Source organism: Lactuca sativa, chromosome 8, assembly GCF_002870075.4.
Source record: "Lactuca sativa cultivar Salinas chromosome 8, Lsat_Salinas_v11, whole genome shotgun sequence".
NCBI classification, from domain to species: domain Eukaryota; kingdom Viridiplantae; phylum Streptophyta; class Magnoliopsida; order Asterales; family Asteraceae; genus Lactuca; species Lactuca sativa.
This window is the reverse complement of record NC_056630.2, coordinates 333,257,387-333,272,456: the sequence shown is the minus strand read 5'-3', so window position 1 is coordinate 333,272,456 and position 15,070 is coordinate 333,257,387. Positions and strand designations below refer to the sequence as shown.

At 33.9% G+C, this 15,070-nt stretch overlaps 1 protein-coding gene across 1 annotated transcript; it reads right to left on the bottom strand.

Annotated features, from left to right (window-relative positions):
- Positions 1-268: 268 nt before the first annotated feature.
- Positions 269-5,464, bottom strand: LOC111892018 (BRCT domain-containing protein At4g02110). Its single transcript, XM_023888079.3, has 10 exons — positions 5,016-5,464; positions 4,756-4,845; positions 4,489-4,593; positions 4,191-4,292; positions 4,003-4,087; positions 3,675-3,744; positions 3,517-3,561; positions 1,365-3,410; positions 1,061-1,277; positions 269-974 (listed from the first exon to the last, which is right to left on the bottom strand). The coding sequence occupies exons 1-10, from the start codon at positions 5,112-5,114 to the stop codon at positions 405-407; spliced, it is 3,429 nt and encodes a 1,142-aa protein (XP_023743847.1). The 5' UTR covers positions 5,115-5,464; the 3' UTR covers positions 269-404.
- Between the last annotated feature and the right edge of the window lie 9,606 nt (positions 5,465-15,070).

Here is a 15,070-nt window from a genome sequence, read left to right as displayed (position 1 = left end):
TTAGTCTTCGCTATTACATGTTTTTGAAAACTTTGAAACTTTCGTTTTTTGGCCAATTGTATTTTTAAAAAACACTAAATTATTTCTAACCCACGCAACGTATGGGCTCTTTCCTAGTTATGATCAACTAATATCTCAAGTATATATTATTCATCCATTAAACAAAAGCAATCCGATTCACTCAGTTTTTTAAACTTTTGAAAGCAAATAAAGCTAATGAAGTTTTACAACTCCACTATACAGTAGAGAAAAGAGGAACAAAAGGAGAGACGCTAATTGACACTTAACTTTAATATCCAACTAAAGCTTTAACTAACTCACAATATCTACATGTCAAAACAATATACAAAACGGTAGGTTTAAAAATAATAATAATAATAATAAAATAAAAATGGCAGTTTAGTTTACTTGGCTTTCCTTTTGCTGGTGGACTTTTTGGAATTATTAGTAACTGTAATCTTGGGATTGCTACAATTAGGACAAAACCAATCTTCCTCAGGAACATCTTCAAACGGTGGATCACAACAATCGATATGCATCCCAACACCACATCCAATCGAACCGCTTTCATTCCCACACATCAACATTTCTTCACCTCTGTCACGTGATCCACATACCTCACACGCCACATCACTGCTCTCAGGTGTTGTGGGCCCCATTGACTCTTCTTCTTCTTCTTCGATGGTCAAACACCGGTTCTTGAGATTGTTAAATGACCTTTCTGCCCAAACATTTGTATCATATTGGACATGCGATTCAAGGGGATACCCCGGTTTGCATACGTATTCCACAAGGTAATCAGCCGAGACACACGGTATCTCATGTTTTATGAACTCCTGAACCCATATATCCACATGTGGCATGCCAGGGCTCACAATGGCATAATCGATACCAGTGTCTAGAAAGCGGGTGTATGGTGGGGAAGTCGCCACTATTGTCCCATCTCCAGCTTTCACTGCCCGTTTAAGAGTGTCCTGTAACATAATCAAAAAAAAAAAACATCTTAGAAGAATTTGCTTTGCTATGATGTGTAAGCAAGATTTTTTTTTTTTAAATTTACCAAAGTGGGTGCAATGCATTCCCCGTATATGACAATCCGCATTCCATAAAAGGCACCATGTCCGGTTTTTTCCTTCAAAAGGCGCCACTTCCTCGGAGCTTCCAGGTTAATCTGACCATCTTCACTTAGGCCGTTCTTGTGCCATTCGTAAGGCTCCTCTGTTAGGAATCTTCCTGCCTCGTTACTTGCAGATAAGTAATCAGTCTTGAGAATCCAACTGTCAAGTTAGGTTAAAACTTAGAACCAACCACAAAGCAAGGTAAAGAGTAAAGACTCGAGAGATGTTTCATGTTTTGTTGTTTACCTTCCAGATGCAGCCGCAGCAAAGAATTTCTCTGTTCTGCGTATGGGATCAGGGACGATGAAATGAGTTGCTTGATAAGACCATTGGTGAGAGACTCTGCATATTTTCCCTTTTAATGGCCGAATCATCTGCTGGAACTCACGTCTTTGCAACTTATGTCCACTCAGTATGAACCACTTAGGTTCTTCTGAGTTCACTTTCGTAGACTTAGGGGTAATTTTCTCAGATTTTAAGGCCTGTTTCTGTTTGTTTTTATTTTCAACTGGAATTTGAATATTTTCCTTCTGTGCTTCAAAATCACAGGATCTGGAACTTGGTCTACCCTTCTTGTTAACAGTTTTTGTTTCAGTTCCTTGTTTGACAGAATTAGAAAGACCAATATCTTTCTTAGTTTTGCTTTTAGTTGCCTTGTTGTTCTTCACATTCTCTGTCTCTCCCTGAACCTTATCTTCCTTTTCCTTTTCAGATGGTGAATACAGATGTTCAGTACTGTTGTCATCATTCTTACAAACACCTTCTTCTGCTGTCTGCAAATCATTTACATTTCTCTTGCTTCTCTTAGAAGCTCGAAGTGGAGTTGGAGTTCCTTCTTCCCTAATTTCAGCTTCCTTCTTATCACTTGCATCTTTGACTGAAACAGCTGGTTTTTTCTTTGACTTTTTGGTTGAAGGAAGTTTTTTCTCTCTCAATGCTTTAGATTTGTCCACATTCACAGAAACCGAGTTCCCAGCCTCTGAAGCGACTTCAACTTTTTCATTACTTTGATTCACATCATCACCATGTTCATTTTCTTCCATCACTACATCAGCAGTATGTGGCCCATGCTCCTCTTTATCCTCTGGAGACTCAGTTTCATCATCCATCTTCTCCTTCTCTATCTCTGAAGCGTCTTCAACTTTTTCATTACTTTGATTCTTGTCATCACCTACTCCCTGAACATCAACTCTATCATTCTGTGGCTCAATGTTTTGTAGATAAATAGAACCTTTTTGATCCACAGTCTTCTTTTTACCTAGATTCTGTTTAGGGGCAGAAAATTTCTTGGCAATTGACTTCCTTTTCACAGATTTTGAGCCTGATCCAGCGCTCTGTTCATTAATCTCCAAGTTTGGAGTACTTGATTTCTCAATATCACAAGTTGCTGCAGAAGGAGATGATTTCTCAAGACTTTGCATCACATGTTCTGGCTTCTGAGCTTCAGGTATTTCAAATTCAGATTGTATTAACATATCAATATCTCTGCTACCAAACATTGATGCTACACTGGCTTCCTTCAATTCTTCATCAAAGCCTTTGTCTTGTACAGGTGGGGTAGAAATTTCATCACATGTTACACTTTTACCCTTAGAACTTAACACCTTCTTTTCACTTACATAAGGGATGCCAGTTCCCAGTGGTACATGGTTGCTCATTTCAGTAGAGGGATTCTTTTCCTTTTCTTGAAATACACTTTCCATATGGAGACTCTCTTTATTCAATGTGTCTTCGTTGTGACTCGTTTTTTGTAGTTTAGAACTACCAGAAGAAATCTCCATCTTCCTCTTACCAAAAGATGATTCATTTTGCTCCTCTTTTTCTACAAAAGGTGAAGACATGTTGAAGGCATCACTCAGATTAATCTTCTCCAGTCTTTTAGCACTGTTCATATCACTTGTGTCTGTTGTTGGAGGTGTGGTTCCCATTGGCACTTTCCTAGAGTAAATTGAAGACATGACGTTTCTTGATTCGTTTGAAGGAGATTTCTTGAATGCTGAAGAACTTGTAGTTCCTTTAAATAGATTGGATGGCTCACAGGTAAGACCAACAACATTTTTGTTGGGATTAAGAAATTGATCAGATGTGGTCTTCATAGTCACTGACACATTGTCATTTGCATTTTCAAACCCTTTAGAAGCACTAGTATTTTGTAGACTTGTTGAAGCATCCTGCTTTAACATCATCGAATGATATGGACTTTCCTTCTTCACTTCAGTAAGTCCAGTAACAACCCCTTCTGCTTCATCTTCAGAATCTTTGGCTTCAGCCTCCATCTCCAGCTCATAACCACTGTAGTTACAACAAAAAAGCATTTCAATGAATAACTATGAAGATTTATTTTATATAAGATGTGCATGCATATACAATTGACAGAAAAATTCAGTCTCAGTCTCACCTTCTAGTATAATCTGCTTCTGAGACAATCTCCCATGCCTTTAAACTGGAAAATGAAGAGAGGAAATCAAGGTCAGAAACTTGAACTTTATAGAAGCTTACAGTATAATGAATTAAACAAATAAATTATAAAAAAAGGTAAACAAACAAGATGCATACCAGTCTTCTAACCATCGATGGTTGATAAGCTTTATCCTCTTCATTTTCTTTGCAAGCAGATACTTCTCCCCTAACAAATTGAAACATAACAATTTACACTTCCAACCATAACATACAAATTACATAAACAGGTGACAAGGAGGACCTAACAACATCTATCCTGATAAAACCTCAAAAATCTTAAACACTAGGCATGCCAATATAAAAATGCAAATGCTGGAGGACGATTCATAGTTTATCAACGAAAAAAAAAACTTGATCTTTCATCTAAAAAGATAACCAAAAGACAAAAAGAATGAAGTATAGCCAAGAAGAGAACATATGACACCTTCAAATTTGTAGCATATAAGATGAGTAACCTTGTTTGCTATCAGTGGTTTTGAAAACTGCGCACCCATCAAATCAACCATGGTCTGTAACAAAAAAAAACATGGGATAATTTTCAGATGATATAAAGCCATTATCTTGTTGAACAAAAATGTTTGAGTGCAGTTAGCAGATCAGAAATAGTCAAACCATAATGTCCTCGCGATCTTCACGTTGATACCCTGTTAAACATATAACTAGTGACTTTCCACCTGGAATCCCGTTCAAATCTCTCACTGGTCTGTACATTACCTGTGATTAGAACCAGTATCAGTGCTGCAAAAAATTTGCAATGGTTTTTTTTCGATTTTCATATCGTGGAAAAGATCATAATAAGCTGTCCTCCCTTATTTTAATCTCAAAGAAATTCTAAGAACTAATTTTAAGTGCATATGGTGGAAGGGTGTATCTGATTGTTCGCAAATTGGATGGGGGTAAATGTAATTACCGAGGTTGGATCCACAGGTACTCCAACGTCAAAGCTATGATCAGCCCATAGGCCAGAGACTAATATCTTCCCATCTCTTCTGGCAGCAACACATAAGGGATCATCCTGCAACAAGCAACACGAAGATATCTATAGTTAGATTATCAATAGCTGAAACTGGATAAGAAAAACGGACTCCAGTAGCCTAATACAAGAAAAAGCACATGAAATACAAATTGGGGAATCCGGGGAGGTGAGAATTGACATAACGAGGGGTGGTAAATTTACATAGACAAGCTTATTGACAATAACATGAGTGCAATTGGGACCATATACACCAGCATCAATGCCTCCGCCATTAACAAGCCTCCGTGAAACCTGTAAATATAATTCAAAATATAAGCGATAAGTCCAAGTTCGAATTTCTTCCGATACCTCTTGGTAGCATTTAAATACTTATAAAATGAACACAAGTTTGTTAAGACGGGCAGTCTACTGAGCAATGTGAAAGATATGAACAATTCAATAACCAAAAAACTATTTTGAACCTGAGCTTTGTTGATAGGATCGAAACCAAGAAGAACAAAGCGAATGCCACGGAAGACTTGAGATGGACGGTCAAACGGCGAATTTTGATGGTTTTCCATCGTTCTTCCCAACTTGTTCACCGGACGTGGGAAAAGTGATGGTGGTTTGAAAAGAGACTGAAATCCGGAAGATTGAAGGCGATGAAACTACAGATCGTCGATGAGAAACTGATGAAAGCATGAGATGAATGAATCGCAGGGATAGATGAACGAAATGCAAAGCTTCTCGGGGAAGGAGTATGGATAGTGATTGGAATGAAATGAATGACGGCAAGGGTAAAAAGGGGATTTCACAGCTGTATTCAATTTTTTTGTTTTCGATTTCGAACAGAGAGCGGGAGAAAATAAAAAGTTTCGCTGAATATCCCGCCGTTTGATGGATGTGGAATTGTGGATCGTAATTTGCAAGTTTTGACACGTGGATGTTCATGTTCTTGAATCTTCATCCCCCACGTCACACCTTTTTTCAATGGAGCATTTAGCCCATTGTCTCGATTATCGGATGCAATGTGGGGCTTTGGGCTGTTCATTTAAACTTGCGGGTTGGGCTTGGACCTCATGAATCCGTCTTGCTTTCTCAAACCAAGAAATTATGAAATGGAGAAAAGAATCACATGATCAATAAATCAACTCTAAATAATAACTAAATCTACTGATCTACTCCTTCAAGCAAAGAGACGAAACCGATACCGGGTTCTTTTAGCTTATTTGAGAACCGAGGATTGGACCTACCAAGTACCAAATACATAAGGTTTTCCGGTATGGGGCACAACCCCACGTGTGATGTCAAATCTTGTTTAGCCGTTGGCGGAAACACCGGTCAGTACGATGTAGAGATAATTGGATATCGACAACATGTACAATCAAACAAAAAGGTATATTTTAAATATTTATTTATTATTGATTTTTTGAAGGATTACATTGTTTTTTAAATAGACACAAACTCCTAAAAACAAACGATACTAAACTTCAACAACTCTATTTCATACCTCATTTTTACTAGTGTGACACTCCTCCACACTCATCTTCGTGATAATACATGTATTTTGAAAGTCAACATAATGTTTGTGAGTGCACTAGTTTTTTTTTTTTTTTTTGATCTTTTTAAGAATCTTTTTCTTTGAGAAAACATTTCTTAATTATTAATTTAACTTCTATCTTTTTAAGATATCTAACGATTTTAGCGTATGTTGATTAAGATATTTTTATTAATTCTAATTTACTATCTCTTTTTAGGATATCTAACAATCCTAACATATTTTAATTAAGATATCTTTTATTAATCCTAATTTATTATATTTTTAGGATATCCAACGATCCTAACATATTTTAATTAGTATATCTTTTATTAATTCTAATTTACTATCTCTTTTTAGGATATCTAACGATCCTAACATATTTAATTAATATATCTTTTATTAATCCTAATTTACTATCTTTTTAGGATATTTAACGATCCTAACGTATTTTAATTACCATACCAGGTGTCCCTAATGGTAATCTAAACTTTAAGGCAATTTTTAATGTATTATCGTCAGCCCTTATAATCGACGCTATGACCATAAATGTACCCCAAATCATGACGCTTAACGTCAAATAGTAACTTATATGGAAGGTATCATGTCGAGATTGTAGCTAGCAATCGCAAGTGGGGTTGTCATGGCCTCATATAGATCTATATATAATTTCTTAACTCTCGCAAAACTAACGATTATATGTATTGGGGATATGTTAAATTTAATCAATGTTTTTGGATGAATAACCAACTCACTAACGCATTAACCCTAAAATTTTATCTTTTATCTTTTAATCTTTTATCTTATCATAATTACCCCCATATATATATATATATATATATATATATATATATATATATATATATACACACACACACACCCCATACTATCTTTGTATATACCTCTCCCTTGTATATATCATCAAATTATTTTTGTATATATATATATATATATATATATATATAGAGAGAGAGAGAGAGAGAGAAAGAAAGAGAAGGAGAGAGCTATGTTCAAATGTTTTTAGCAACAATTGTGTGCCTAAATGCACCAATTAGAAAAATTGCAAATAATTAAATAATTAATTAAATAGAGAAGGGTATTTTCGGTTTTTTGCATTAGCAATTAATGAGATCATTTAAATGAATCCCTACAATTAAGGGAACAAAACAAATACCTAATATATTTCTTTTACAAACGTGTGCATCAATTTTTTCCCTTTATTATCTCTTCTCCCTCTCTTTCTCTAATCCTACCTTTGCATCTTCATAACCCTAACCAAATTGCCAGCCATCCCATTGCTTCCGTTCACACACATTTTTCCATCGATTTTTGTGGTTTCCCCCTATCACCTCTCATTTTTTCACGATTGTTCCTTTTGGGCATGTTCGATTTGCCTTTGATTTACCTGTCGATCTTCACCTTTCTCTATCCCTCTCGCCCTACGTCGCTGATTTCGACCGGAGACGGAAAAGAGAAGCAGCAACAACGAAGATGCCTCCTTCAAGCAGCAGGTAATTAGAGGGTGTCCACTCAGTCAACGGTTGTGTCTATCCTCTCTATGATTCCTGCAATACTAGACGATTTGAAGGTGATGTCGATTTAATGGTCACCACATCACCGTTTGTGGATGATAGATCGATTAGGAGAGAGGCAAAGACCAGCCCACCAAGGTACGCTGTGATTTTCTAGAAATATGTTTTGTTATTGATTTGGAATATGAATTTGTAGGATACAAAATTGTTGCAAGCATTTATCTGTATAAATGTGTGTTTATATTATATGAAATCTTTGACTAATGAGTAACAACTGATAGAATCTGTGATGATACAGTGTGTACCTAAAAGGTGTTCGATGAAATTTCGATTCGAATAAATTACAACTGTTTGATGTCTACTACATTCTATTAGAATTTACAGTTGTTATTCTTTTAGAATGCTCCAAATTTGTTAATATTTGAAAGTTGATTGTCTTTTTTTTTGTGGATTTAGGGTTTGAAGAGACTGAATTCGACAGAATTCTATTTCAATCTCTCCTTATTTGTCAAGATAGGAAAAGTAAAAAACATTGCAAGATAGGAAAAATGAAATACATTCTGTTAGAATCTAGTCATGTGGTATGTATTCTGTCAAAACTCTTAGAATGTCTATTATTCTGGCAGAATTCGATTTCAGTCTCCTTATTTGTCAAGATAGGAAAAGTAAAAACAATTGCAAGATAGGAAAAATGAAATACATTCTATTAGAATATGCTATCATTCTATAATATATAGTTTTTATAAAATAAATAATGTTTGTATTCTGTCAGAATTTATTTGTAGAAATACATTATGTTAGAATGTCTTTTGAGAATGTTTGTTAACAACAAGTACATTAGCTTCATTGGTAATACTAATGAATAATAAATTTTATTCTTTCATAATGGCTTTGAAGAAGGAATTCAATATTGATCATACAAGAGAAAGATTTAGAATCGAGGTCAACAACAAATATATTTTGCGAAGAATTACATTCTTACGATAATATATCACATTTTCATCATAGTTTGAATCAAGTGCATTATTTGGACCTTTGATGAAGAGCATGTGTATTTGCTTAATAATTGTATATTTAAGAATGTTATTTCTTAATATTTTTATTCATTTTTGAAGATATTCTGTTAGAATATGTATAATTATATTAAATTGTATAAGACTATTAGTTTGTAAGAATATGTATGATTTTGTATTCACGTTTGAATGTTTATGAAGAATATATGTTGAATTATTAAATAAGGTTAATTATCAAAAATATATGCATTGGAAATATACTCCACAAGAATAAAATCGAAAATATCTTTACTAATTAATGTTTGACATTCTGACAGAATAAAATCATATTTAAATTTAGATTATTTTAAAATATTCAGATTTTAAAAAATAAAGGAATTCATTATCCCTAAAAATCCGAAAATTTCCTTTTTTAATATAGGTTGATTGACTAAAATGCCCTTCTGCTGGAATTTGTGTGATTATATGGTACATGTTACCCTATTGTAATATCATAGACCATCAGATCATGATTTTTGATTCTATTCCATCCGGTGGTCCAGATTTGTGCATTCTGGCACACAATAGTTAGTAAATACAAAATAACCTAACCCTATATATATATATATATATATATATATATATATATATATATATATATATATATATGATCTCATAATTATCTAATATATATAAATCGTCATATATATACCCTAATTATGGTTATTTTAATGAGATATTTGGACAAAGTAACAACTAATTGTAGAGTTTAAATTGTAAAAGTCGAATTATGTGTTTGTTTAGTTTCGCATTTTTAGTTATTTTACTAAGTCAGTTTTATGCGAAGCATATTGTTTAGACTTAGTATATTTTTTGTACACTCAGGTTCCCTATAAACAGGGACTGAGGATAGAAGTAGAGGATAACTTTTGAAACGCAAATATCCTTTCTGCTTATTCCTGTAATAAGTCTTTATCAATATAAGATCTAATTAATATTTACTATTTGTGTTCTTACTTTTCAATCACTCAAATCATAATTGATTTCATAATCTTGATAACAATTATCTTCAATTGGTATCAGAGCAGGATTCAAACTGCATCGATCTGATTTTCGTATTAGAATCATTTGCTTTTTGAGTAGCAACTTTACTCAAAATTTTCCACGCATTTTGGTTTTGAAAATCAAATTTGATCTTCAGATTTGAATTGATTATGTCTTTGAATTGTTTAGTCGAGTAATTGATTAGTGATTTGTGATCAATTCAGTTGATCAATTCTCAAATTCATCAAGTTTTTCAAGCTTTCTGAAAATTTCTGTGTTCATCAATGGCGAACTTCAACATGAATACAATGACTTCCTTCTCTCACTTGCTTGGTTCCTCAACCAAAATTCCGATGTTAATTCCTGAATACTATGATCAGTAGGCTGATAGAATGGAGGATTACTTAAATGGAATTGATGAAGAACTTTGGAATTGTATCGATGGAACAATGTAAGCTCCTGCTAATGTTCAACCAATTGGACAATCTACTACATCTGCTGAAGTTGCTGAACAACAAAAATGTTTGAAGAATAATGAAAAGAGGTGCATGAGGGAACTAAGAGGTGCTCTACCTCCTGTGGTTTACAATTACATTCGTAGTTGTAAAACAGCCAAGGAGATATGGAACACTCTAAAAGAAAAGTATCAAGGTAGCGAAAAGACGAATATCAACTCTGTGAAGCAATGTCTAGTTGAACTGAAGGAATTCAGACAAAAGGATGCTGAAACTCTTGAAAATTACTATGATCGTCTGAATGAGCTTGTGTTTCGCTGCAATAGGTATGGAATCACAAGGTCTCTCATGGAGTTCAATTTAACTTTCATTATGGGCCTTCGCAAGGAATGGCGAAGTGTGAGTATGATGATTAAGAATCAATAGAGTTTTGATACAACTCATTTGAATGATCTCTACAATCAGCTAAAAACACATGAAAGTGAAGTTTCATAAATGTATGAAGAATAAAAACAGAGTATTGGAGGTCCTTTGGCTCTTGTTTCAAAGGTATCAGAAGTTGATGTTAATGAAAAAAATGGTTCAGATAATGAAGGATTTTTTATGAACTCTGATGATGAAGATGTGGCATTCTACTCAAACAACAGAGTTAAGAAGTTTTTCAAAAAGCCTTTCCAAAAGGAAAGGCTAGTGATGCGAAAAGTGGAGTCACAAAAATTGGAGGAGAGGAGAGGAAGAAAATGGAGAAAGCTGATGAGAAACAAAAAGATGCGAAGGAAGTGAAAAAGCTGAAAGGTGACTCAGGAATTTACTGTCACTACTGCAATGGTGCAAATCACTTCGCAGCCGATTGCATGTTGCGAAAGAAAGAAGAGAAGAAGGAAAAAGTTAAAGATGAAGCATATTGTTCCGAAAATATTGAAGAGTCGCGCGCTAAGACAAAAGGAGTGTCTCTAGTTGCGAAGGGTGAATCTGCTGATGAAGAGAGTGGAACGTATCAGATATGGTCTTCAGGATCTGATGATGAAGAAATGAGGCATCCTACACATGGTGCCATGTTCGTAAGTTTTGAAGATTGCGAAGAGGATATTTCAGGGAGATGCTTCGTATCCAAATCCACAGACAAATCACCCATGACCACCAAGGTACATGCTATACTTGAATCTTTTAATATTCCTTTATCTGCTTATGATGTTGAAATCACTTCATTTGATGATATAGTTGCTTATTTTGATTCTGTTATTGTGTCTGCTAGTACTGAAGCTCAAAATTTAAATATGCAACTAGGTGAGACACGAAGAGAATTAGAAATAAAAAGGAGCAGAGTAGAAAAACTTGAAATGCAAATCAAAAATGTAGATTGTGATAGGAATAATCTTACAAATGATGTTAGGTTGTTGCTAGCACTAACGAACATATATTGTAATTCTGCCAAACGATTGTATGCAAAATTAACTGCTTTACATCATTCTTCTGATATTAGCAAAGAACAACATAGGAAACTTTTACCTTTTCTTGAATATGAACGTGAAAAATTTGATGTTGTTTCTTATGATTGCGAAAGTACAATTGCTCAATTTGACAAAATACCTGATGATAGATATCCATATGGTGTTGTCAAAATTCATGAATTCCTGAATGCTGGTGAGTTGGTTAACATTGTCAATGAAAGTTTGACAAAGAGTGAACAAGTGAAAATCTTAAAGAAAACTAAAACTTCAACTCTTGATTCTCAATTCAATTATGCTGATATTAATGACAATTCAGATAATGTGAGTGAAATCAGTGAGATAGAAGAGGAAGAAGAGGTTGATTGTTCTCAATTGTCAATCATTAATATCACATCTAAGATCAAAGGTAAAGAAATTATAGTTGATTCGATAGTAGAGGATGAAACTGAAAAACCCTCTACTTCGCAACATTGTAATTTTGATAATGTGGAAGTTGAAAACTGGAAATCTGATGCTACTGATGAAAACAAAGAAGATGTGAAAGATTCACATGAAATACCTCCACGAGTTGTGGTTGATCAAGTGTTTGATAATACAAAAGAATTTGACAAAATTTTAAATGACAAAGGCGCACATTATTTGGAAACCAACATTGTGGTATATCCAAATTTTGTATGCACTGATAAAACCATTTTTCCAAATCAAGTTTTTGTCACTACTGGGAATGCTGAGAAAATTCATCCTGAATTCTACAAAATGATTGAAAAAGATAATCAAAGGTCAACTACTGAAGGTTTCTTCGCAAATCAAAAAACAAAAGAAAACAATTTAACTCAAAATCATTATGTGTTTCAAAAACAAAAATCTTCACAAAAATGGGTGGTTAAAGATGAAAAAGCAAACAAAGTTTTTGAAAAAGTTGAAAAACCAAAGGCTAGAGTGAAATTAAATTCTCATGAATTCAAATTGATGGTTGGAAATTATTCAACAGAAAATAATGTTTCAAAAAGAAAAGCAAGAAAAGCAATCTTTTGGCAAGTTGTGTCTAATGATAAATCAAAAGTTGAAAAAGAACAAATTTCAAAAACAAAATCATCAAAATTTCAAAGCAAAAATAAACAAACAGATACAAGTTTTCACAAACCAATAAATTCTGTTGATAACATTCCATGTGTTCGCAAATATGACAACAATCGAAAATTTGAGACTTCGCAAAAATTTGTAAATAATCAAAAGTTTCAAAATGTTGGCAAATTCACGAATACTTCATCAATTTTGAAAAATTCAACTCAAGCAAAAGTGAAATTTTCACCAAAACAACCAAATTTTCCAAATCCTTCAGTCTTAAAACCGACCAAAGTTTCATATACAAAAGGAAAATCTAATGTAAGTACGATCAATCGTTGGTTTGAAGGGAAATGAAGACAATATCAAAGTGGGAAGTTTTTAGCGCAACAAATAAAGAATGCATTTGACAAGTTCGCAAATAACTCTTCCACTGCTAGTTCATCATCTCATAATTCGCAAGTTCCGATTCAAAAATGGAAACCAGTTATCAAAGATGCGAATGTTGTGAAGGATGAGATTACAATCGATGGAAATCCAAAACTATTGAACGACTATATTTCAATATCTAGATCTGATGATGTTGATATAATGGATTCTGTCACAAACAAAGTGAAAACATGGTTTTTAAATTCAAAGAATTTGTTTCATTCTACTAATGATGGACCCAACAAGTCTTGGGTTCCTAAATTTTTTCAATAAATGCAGGTGATGTATGACGAGCAATATGATGTGAAATGGTATATTGATAGTGGTTGCTCTCGTCATATGACTGGAAGAAAGGAAAACTTGCGAGATTATAGAAGCTTGGAAAATGCAGGAGTAGTAAAATTTGGGAATAATCACAAGTGTCAAGTGAAAGGCTATGGGAAAGTCATTAATGGACAATTCACTGTTAACAGGGTTGCTTATGTTGAAGGACTTCAACATAACTTGATTAGTGTGTCACAACTTGTTGTGGGTACTGGAAACCAGGTTGTATTTAATGAAGAAGGAAGTATCATTTCAAATGCGAAGACAAATGAAGTACTTCTCAAATCCAAAAGATATGGTGATATGTTTACACTGGACATCAAACCAATCGTGGGAAAACTTGCTGTGTGTTTACTCTCAAAGGCATCTAATGATGTCAGCTGGCTTTGGCATAGAAGATTGTCACACTTGAACTTTCGCAATATTAACAAACTTGTCACTGAAGATTTAGTTCGAGGTTTACCTGTACTAAAATTTGATAATGATTCTTTGTGTGCAGCTTGCGAACAAGGAACACAACATAGAAAAGGTCATCCGATTGTGATAGATTCAAAAATCGTAGAACCATTGGAACTTCTTCACATTGACTTATGTGGACCGTCGACTGTTGCTACAATCAATAAAAAGCGGTACATTTTAGTTATTGTTGATGATTTTTCTCAATTCACATGGGTATTTTTTTCTCAGGTTAAAATCTGAAGTTGCTCAGACGATAATTAATTTTATCAAATTGATTGAGATTAGCCTTAAAAAGAATGTTCGCAAAATTAAAAGTGATAATGGTTCTGAGTTTAAAAATCAAACTCTTGATTCTTTTCTCACAAGCAAAGGCATTTCGCATAATTTCTCATCACCGTATACTCCACAACAAAATGGTGTTGTTGAAAGAAGAAATCGATCTCTATGCGAAGCAGCCAGAACAATGTTAACATATGCGAATCTACCTCAATATCTTTGGGTTGAAGCAGTTTCAACTGCATGCTTTACTCAGAATAGATCATTTATTCATCGTAGATTCAATATCACTCCATATGAAATCATCAACAATCGAAAACCTAATGTCAATTTTTTCCATGTTTTTGGTTGTAGGTGCTTCATAATGAATCTCAAAAATAATTTGACAAAGTTCCAAGCTAAAGCTTACGAACGCATATTCTTAGGATATTCGCAAAATTCAGTAGCATACAGGGTGCTAAACAAGCGAACAAGAAAAGTTGAAGAAACTTTCAATTTAACTTTTGATGATTACTATCTTAAACAAACGGATAATAAATTTTAAAATAAATCAATTCTTATTGATTCAGATACACAAATTGATAATTCTGAAATTAATGATTTTGATTATGACTTAATTTTTGGAATTCCTGACAGGACAATTGATGCGGAACAAAATGCTCTTGATAATCAATCAACAGAATCCTTAAAACATACTGATGATTCAACAACTACTATAAGTTCAGAATCATGCGAAAGTGTGCATGAAGTTCATATGGAGGGGGAGCATACGATTAACAATGAATTCAGAACGCAAACTTTCGATGGGGAGAATGAAAATATGAATCATCAAGTTGAGGGGGGGCATCAAGATGAACATCATGTTGAGGGGGAGCATGATAAAACAGAGACAATAAATCTTGATGAAAATGATGAGTTTCATGAACTAAATGATAATTTTTCTGTTACAGGATCTGAAAATGAAGATATGTAT